The sequence below is a fragment of the Temnothorax curvispinosus genome, unplaced genomic scaffold (assembly GCF_003070985.1).
Source record: "Temnothorax curvispinosus isolate PA1 unplaced genomic scaffold, ASM307098v1 QBEX01014884.1, whole genome shotgun sequence".
NCBI lineage: Eukaryota > Metazoa > Arthropoda > Insecta > Hymenoptera > Formicidae > Temnothorax > Temnothorax curvispinosus.
In genome coordinates, this window is record NW_020224664.1 from 1 (window position 1) to 8,198 (window position 8,198).

Here is an 8,198-nt window from a genome sequence, read left to right on the forward strand (position 1 = left end):
ACGTGTTAAGTCTGATTATAAAAGTAGTGTCACGTTATATTTTTTAAGATGTTTTATTTTTATATGATTAATATAATGTCCTTAATTATCTGATTCTTTTTCTTCTATTTTGTTTAAAATCTTACCCTTTTCATATAAATCACTTATCAATATTTTTATTTCTTCTTCATCGGTTGATTTTTTTTTCTTTTAATGTTCTATCACGATCAAGATTTGCCAATTTTTTTTTTTTTAATAATTGTTTATACAATTTCATTCCTGGCAACAAAATCGTTCGCAATTATTTTATTTGGTTCACATTATATTAGATTGCAACACATTTTGTTTTCAGGAAAATTATCACACAAAAAAGCAAGTTTGTAATAAGCGATAAATCTTAGAGAAAATAGATGTAAAAACATACCAAATTTTGCAACTTTAAATAAACCGTATATATTTCGTATACAATATGCGGAGCTACAAGAATTCTTGCGTGCGATAAGACATGCGGTAAACACGATCAACGGATGTAAAATTATCGACAGCATAAAAAATGTTTATTAAAAACTGCTTCTTCTCTGTATATATTATATATAAGCCTATTTTTAGAATTACTCTTTAAAGTTGAAGGCTCAAAAAAAGGAATGGGGAAGATCGGTAAATTAGGCTTAATTATTCTTAACGAAAATCGAACATTAATTGTAAATTACAAATTAGAGCGGTAGTAACAAACTAGCGGCAATGTAAAAGTATGTGAGCGATAAAATATTAAATAATAATGCATATTCGTGTGTACTATAAATAGTTGACAACGAAATGAGGATAAGAATATAACAATTGTCTGTTTTTTTCTTTAACGTAATTATTTTAAGGAAGATGAATATATATATAAACACTCAAAGAATAGGTTCGCAAGTGTCATTTGTATAGGCTATATGTACAATTGTCTCTCGAGAAATCAAGTTCTCGCATCTAAATATGTGGCAGTGAAGCACTCAAAGCTATTGTGCATCGCAAACAAATACTTGAACAAAAAGATCTCTTTCGTCGATAGTCGCACTATATGATTACATACATGCATATATATACTTTTTCGAAAGAGTAGGAGAGGGATACACCGTTTTCGTAGCTACGTATCACAATCGCTTCAACTAGGAATTCTTTGTCCAGTATGTGGAAAATCCAAGCTCGATCGCTGTCAATAGATACCAGACCAAAGCTGGGACTAGATGAAGCAGATGCTACGATTTGTCACGATTACGCAATTCAAATACCGAGTGCAAAGGGTCTAATTCGATTGATAATACTGCATATGTTAAAGTTAAACGTTTAACATTAAGACAGAAATATACTTTCTCTCCTTTAAAAAAATCATTTTTTTTTTTTTTAATAAATTACATCAAACCTGTCATTAAGCTAAATGTTATAACATACAAATCATACTTTACTCTTCCGATACATACGAAAACAAGTAATGTCGTGATTAACAATTCAATATTAATTCTCTTTTACTAGCCGAACGAATCAATTTCGTGGAGTAACGTAGGAAAATATTTGGAATTCACTAGCATAGAAGCTCGCACAGTCGCGTGTCCAGACGCTAAAGATTCCGCGTCTCGCTGTGAAAATAATTTATACACAATTCGCGCTATACATAGTTCCTTCATGGAAGGAACGTAAATGAAATGAATCTTTTGTACAATGTAACGCGATGTCATTATAAATAGTGAAATTGGAAGTGCTATAACGCCAGCCATGGATGATGACGAATGGATTCGCGACTTCGGTCTCCGTAATCGTACGTGACCTCTACGCCGATCGGTATATCCTCCTTCGCTGTAAGTACCAGATGCGGTATTGAATTGACCTCAACGATCCGCGCGATTAAATTACCGGTTCTCGAATGATTCACCAATCTGCCAAGTTTGTCAGACTCCGCGGTCGCATCAACACTGAAAATCATATGCAATATCAGCATGTGCATTACAGATTTTTCTGTTCTATCTGTCCCAATCTAAATCATTATAGGTTTCCGCGTAGATAAAGAATGATTATTTTGTCGAGATCCAAACTTTTCTTACCAATACTGCTGATTATGATGTTGAAAGTAATACATGTAGCATCCGGTATTTTGATCTTGTGCATATATCTCCTCGCGCTCCTTCGCCTCCCCCTGGTTGATCAGCTCGCCAATATATTCCACTACAAACTCGCCTTTAGCAAATTCTCGTGTCGTTATGACACCTCGACCTTTGCCTGGAAAGTTTTTGACCTGTAATAGAAAATAAATTGCCATAATTTGACTTACTTAAAATGTAAACTGAAATCTCTGCTAGACCGTGCGCATGGATTTTTACCTCTAAACCATCCTCCACCTGGCAAAGCACTTTGTGTTCTAGATCACGTTGTTTCTCTTCTAATACAGCCTTCTTGCTCTTTCTTACGCTACGACGTACTGGAAAGTAGTCGGTAATCGAATGGTTCGTTTCGATGCCCTGCGGCTTCGACAAACGATGACTGAGAGACTGATTGGAGGTTCCTCTTTTACGGCCACGTGGAGCTGCTGGCTTTTTTACTTTTAACGGGCTCAGTAATGAAATCACAGATTGCTTGTCCTTAGTAGTAATTGTAGCACCCTCGTCTATATCTTCCGATGGCATCTTTATTCTATGTGGCGTAGAAGGCGTATAAATTGGAACAGCTACTGGTGTTTCTAAATAAATCACAGTCTCTTTAAATGTCATAAATTCAATAAAAAATAGAAAAGCTGATTATGTGTAAACAGAATTGCAATTACATACCGTCAGTTTTGAATTGTTCTACATAAGGAGTAATCTCTTCCTTCACTTGAACACGAGTTGAAACAGTTTGCGCATTATCGAAAAAATATTGGGCAAGCGGGCTTTTCCCTTTCGTAACTTCGGCATTTGGATCCTGCGGCAAATGAAATAAAACAAAATGCTGCAGAACGTGCGTTTACACATATATATTTCTTACTTATTCATGTAAATATTAATAAAGAAAATGACACAAACATACTATAAATTTTAACACAAGATACTTACTTGACTATGAGAGTAAATTATGAATATAGGAGATTTGCATGTTTCTAGTACGGATTCCGTTTTGATTGTGTCGAATTTATTTGTTGCTTGTTTGGTGGTATCCAGTTTGCTCTCGCTTTTCACCAGTGGACTTGCATTATTACTTTGTACAATTGAAGGTAAAGTCTTTGTCACATTTTTTCCTACACCATTCTTCCGTCTTCCTGTGTTAATTATTAATAACATTTAAGCCTTTGAGCTTGATAAAACGATGTTAAAATAATTATAATTAATTAAATATATTACAATTAATAATATACATATATGTATATTAAATTATATAAAAAATTTAGAACACAAAAATATATACTTGATGAGAAATAAATTTTGTGCACAGTTATCATAAATAATATCGCTGAAGCTCTAAATAAAATTCATAAATAATTCTAAAGAACTCATTGCCTAAGGTTGTTTGAACGTTAGAAGTATACTTTCTCTAAAGGCAAAAAAAGAATGATGATCTGACAAGTGAAAATGTACAGAGCGGCTACAAAGCTACATAATTCAAAAGTCGCGAGATATCAAAAAAATGAAAAGAAACGTCAGAAGAGAATCTTCAAGAACCGCGGTCGAAGCTAATCGAAACGATCGCTCCAGGCGGAGAGAATCGCAGCAGTAAAACTGACATCCCAATTATCGTACTTCGTACTCCATGTTAGTTTAGACAGTTTAGAGTTCTTAGTTCTAACCACGGTGTGTTCTAACCCGATGCTTTAGCTCCAGTCCCGCGTGCCGCGGCGAAACGAAAATCGTCATTGTCAAGACGATCGGCGTCGCGACGAACGTGTCCCGGTCATCGCCTCGCGCGATATTAACGAACTGCAAAACCCGACGGCATCGAGACAGGCGATAAATGTCGCGCGCCGAGACACAGGATCGGGGGGAGCGGGCGGACGGGAAGATCGCCAGCGGTCAGAGCGGCGCAGGGGAGAGAGGGAAGCCAAAGCGTCTCGCTGCGATCAAGATGGAGCGAAGGAGGAAGCGAGACCCAGGGAAAACATAAAACATAACCTGCCGCCGCGGCCGGCGCGCTCGAATGCTCGATTCCTCGCGAAATGAGAGCGTCGTCACGCGACGCGTCCTGGCGTGAGACGTCCTTACCTCTCGCGGCGCCGACGGCGCGGTTTCCCACACGGTGGGACGACGCGCGGGTCGCTCGGTACATGATGAAGCGAAGCGCGTGACAGCGGCGGAATCACTGAAGCAGCGATCGGCCCAAATCGGCCGTGCCGTGACGACGGACCGCGCGTCCGTTGCGACTTGTGGCACGGTGCGACGCGAAGCGACGTGACGCGCTTCGCGCGTCCTCGCCCGTCTCGTCGGCGTCGCGTCCTTTCGCGAGCGACGGGTCGCCGCGCGCACGAGACACCCGCGAACGCGGTTCACGATCTCCTACGGGCTCGGATCCGCCGAGCGATACCGCAAGCAACGCCGAGCGAACGACTTGCCGCCATGTTGCGCGATACGTTCCGCACGTCGCGGCGGTTTCCGATGTCCAATGGGAAGGCGCGCTTCCTGGGAATCACGCCTAGGGACGGAAATGTCCCTAGGAAACGTGGCTTCTTATTGGACGTCGGACGTGGCGACCGAGCGCAAAACGAATTTCAATATGGAGTTTTCGTTACGTTGAAGCATTCATGACGCCGAGTGTACGATCAATAACGAGGAATTGTTTCATGACTGCGACGCGTAAATAGCCGAACACCTGAAACAGATGTTTGGAAAAAACGTCAGAATTTATGCGTCGCGTAGAAACGGAAACGTTTCCTCAATATCTTGCACGAACGTATAAAATTATTTCTATTTTTTATTATTACACATTTCGGAGTTATTACGAAGTTATTTTTTTTAGATGTATGAATAATCAAATAGACATGCGAATATAAGTTCCTCTACATGCAAGGATTCTAATCTAATTATGTTCGTTTTATTTATTAATAGTTTAAATACTGCTAGATTAATACACGGCAATAAATAATGCATCATTATATACCGTGTGTGTTATCGCAACTGGTTGATACGCAAAGGGGCGGAAGGGTGGCGGCGGACGCATCGCAGGAATGAAATTACCGCTCGGCGGCGGCTAGTTCGCGCGCGCGCCACGACGCGGCGCTACCGAGCGCGGCGCGGCAGCGCGGCGATCGATCGCCGCGCGCGCTCGCGAGACGTTAACTATTTTTTAGACAGATTTATCGGCGATCGCGTCGCGAGGAGCGATGCACGCGCGGATCGCACCGGTCGCCGACGCGGCCGGGAGCGTCGCGTGACGCGCGGCGACGCGGAATTTGCGATCCGCGCGGCGCCGATCGACGTCCGCGTGCCGAATCCGCCCGGTGCGGCTTCTTTTCTTTTTAGCGCGAATACTTTAAATCGACTAACGATCAGCGCCGCACGCAGCGGCGACGTTGCCAAGCGTACGCCCACCCCGTCGCCGTGCCCCCGCGCGGACGTCCGTGAACACGAGAATATATGACGCGCGACATTGTGGTCGAAAATCGTGCGAGTCGGATAATAACAGAGAACTGACGTTATCGACTCCTTTCGAGCATTTCGATACAAATCCGAACGTTTGGCCTATAACGCGGCCACTGATTACACAATTTACCGTTATCCCGATGTCTCGTAAATATTTATACATCCCTGCGACGCGAGAATATTATACATCTTTGTATAATTATTATTCCGCAGTTATCATTCGCGCGTGCTGGATCGACGTTTCTCGCTCTGACCGCTGTATCTTCCAAGAGGGCGTGACTGCGCACGAAATCTGCAAGCTTGCATGAATCTTCATACGGCCGGCGACCTTTGATAGTGCCCTGTCGATGGTGATACGGCAGCTTCGTCTGTCGTCTGGTGTCGTCGTCACAGTCGCGTTACGATCGCGTACACGCACGTGCTCGAATAAACAGGTTTGCGTTAAAAACACCGCCAACGAAAGTTGTCGACCGTCCAACCTTCGACGAGCGGCTTCACGTAGCGTTTCGCTGACGAGAGGACGCGAGACGTCGGTCTCAGATCTTGGAATCGTCCGTTTGAAATGGTACGTGCTTCAAGCAACAAAACTAATAAATATTTGATTCTTTTTTTTTTCTTCTTTTAAATAGCGCCAGTCTTTTAAGTTGCGACAACCGGCTTTCGCGATTACGCCAAATCAATTCGTAAGCCTCGTTACCGCGAATATCGGAGTCGAATCGCTCGAAAATTCATCGCGAACCTCCGCAGCGCTCGCGGGTGATCCTAATTTAAAAATCGTGGGGAGTCACGAGAGCGTTCGATAACGGAAACGCCGAGGGACATTGGATTTCCCGTGACGCTTCCGCAACTCGCGACTCTTCTCCGCGCGCATTTTCACCCGCGGGCGCCGGCGGCGCGACTCGCGAGGCGCGAGGGAAGAAAACGAATCTCGCGCTCCCTCCCTCCCGCCCTGCCGCGCAGCGATCGGTCGTGAAAACGCGACGATTTTTCGGCTCTCGCGCGCCCTACGAGTCTGCCCTTATTCGTCGCCCCCGCGACGATCCGGCAACAGCGCGGCGTCCACCCGCCGGCGCCGGTGGCGCCTCCCGGCGATGGCAACGCGCAACTAAGGCGGGCGCGGGTGTTTTTGTACCGTTCGCGCTCGCGCACCGTTCGTGGCGATCGAGGGGGGATGGGTGCCGGGCGACGGGACGGGGCTCAAGATGGCGGCAGCCGTGCAGCCGAGCGAACGCGCTCTCGAACCTTGAACCGCGCGCGCGTTGCTTCCCGACGACGACAACCGCGTGAGATGGACCGGTTCGGCCGTGGATCGCCTACGTTCGTCGCATCGTCCTCGTAGCTCGCGCACGACGCCGCGTAATTGTCGTCGGCTATGCCCGCTTGACGCAGCACGCGCTCTTTCTTGAACCGGGTCGAAAGAAAAGAAGGAAAAAAAAAGAAAAGTTACGTCGTTCGCTCGTCTCGGGGCCCGCGAACACCCTGTCGAAGGTACCAGCGAGATACCTCGCCGAAGCGCCGTCGCCGTCATCGTCGTCCACGTCCTAGCACCGCCACGCGTCGCGACGAGATAGCGCGCGAGGTCTCGCGGCGCTCGGTTTGTCATGGTAGGTTTTTTTTTTAATCGCTAATTCCGAGATAAAAATTGAAAGGAAGAACGAAGGGGGAAACGGAAGTGTATCTCTCAAGTTCAGGGCACGCGCTTCCTGCCAGGGCTAGCGCGTAAATTAGCTGTACCCGTTTCCCTCGTCTACGTAGAGAAACGGCTATAACCTAAAGACTCGTGAGCATGACGCCCCTCGTTTTTTTGTTCTCTCATGCTGAACAGCGGGGACTCGCGTTCTAATGCGTCGCCACGCGATCTCAGAATCGTAAATGCTCACTCGTTTATGAAGAATATTTTTGAATTTTATTATCTATGTACAATGCATGTTCCCAATTAAGATTGGATTTTGCAGCAGAGAGCCAATGAGATTTATAATAATTAACGATTTTGGTATCTACTTGGCGGTTTACATTTCGGCAAATTGAATGCTGCAGTTTTATTACGAACAAGCATTTATATAGATAGATTATATATTCCTTTTTTGCTCTTTGGATTTTTATTTTTGCAATTCGAGTTGAATCTGTTGATTGCGACGTGTATTTTTGCAGGCAACAAAAAAGTATGATGACGGAGTGAGTGATGATACCAGTGGGAGTGACTTTGACGATGAAGAGGATCCCGATAAAATTGAAGTACCTGGTAAGTTATAAACTTGTTCTTTGCATATGTAGAATTTTATTCAATCTGATATTCTATGAGTCGTCACTTTGTACAAGATAATATGATTATTCCTACATGAAATTTTTAACCTAACATAAAAAACTATTTGCTAGGTGGCGGTAAAGATCTGGCGACTGCCGCTGGAATTGGAAGTATCAAAGATGAGAAGCCTGTAGACTTGCCAGAGAATTCTTTGGAAAAAACACAAGGAGCGTTAAACGGTAGGTCACATAATATTTAAAGCAATACGAGTACTCTTTTTATTAGCACACACATCTCTCGGTTGATCAAAAATCTATTTTTTGCGACAATTATTTTTAGAATTAAATCAAAAATTTGGTAATAAAATTCCTGGAGGTTTAGTGACAAAAGCAGCA

At 44.0% G+C, this 8,198-nt stretch overlaps 2 protein-coding genes across 2 annotated transcripts; one reads left to right on the forward strand and one right to left on the reverse strand.

The window, feature by feature from the left end:
- Positions 1–208: 208 nt before the first annotated feature.
- On the reverse strand, positions 209–4,513 carry LOC112465073 (histone-lysine N-methyltransferase PR-Set7). Its single transcript, XM_025032445.1, has 6 exons — positions 4,185–4,513; positions 3,045–3,247; positions 2,781–2,913; positions 2,337–2,692; positions 2,061–2,251; positions 209–1,931 (listed from the first exon to the last, which is right to left on the reverse strand). The coding sequence occupies exons 1-6, from the start codon at positions 4,246–4,248 to the stop codon at positions 1,721–1,723; spliced, it is 1,158 nt and encodes a 385-aa protein (XP_024888213.1). The 5' UTR covers positions 4,249–4,513; the 3' UTR covers positions 209–1,720.
- Positions 4,514–5,908: 1,395 nt separating this feature from the next.
- Positions 5,909–8,192, forward strand: LOC112465072 (the record flags this gene model as incomplete). Its single annotated transcript, XM_025032443.1, has 4 exons — positions 5,909–6,123; positions 7,710–7,800; positions 7,935–8,042; positions 8,143–8,192. Coding segments are annotated over exons 1-4 (252 nt in total), but the record flags the coding sequence as incomplete, so codon positions are not given.
- Positions 8,193–8,198: the final 6 nt, after the last annotated feature.

Excerpts from the sequence above, each read along its gene's own strand:
- LOC112465073 (XM_025032445.1), bottom strand. The coding sequence starts at position 4,248 with ATGTACCGAGCGACCCGCGCGTCGTCCCACCGTGTGGGAAACCGCGCC. Across the intron at positions 2,914-3,044 it reads TAATTTACTCTCATAGTCAA|GATCCAAATGCCGAAGTTAC; the intron begins GTAAGTATCTTG and ends CATTTGCCGCAG. Across the intron at positions 2,693-2,780 it reads AGAACAATTCAAAACTGACG|AAACACCAGTAGCTGTTCCA; the intron begins GTATGTAATTGC and ends TGATTTATTTAG.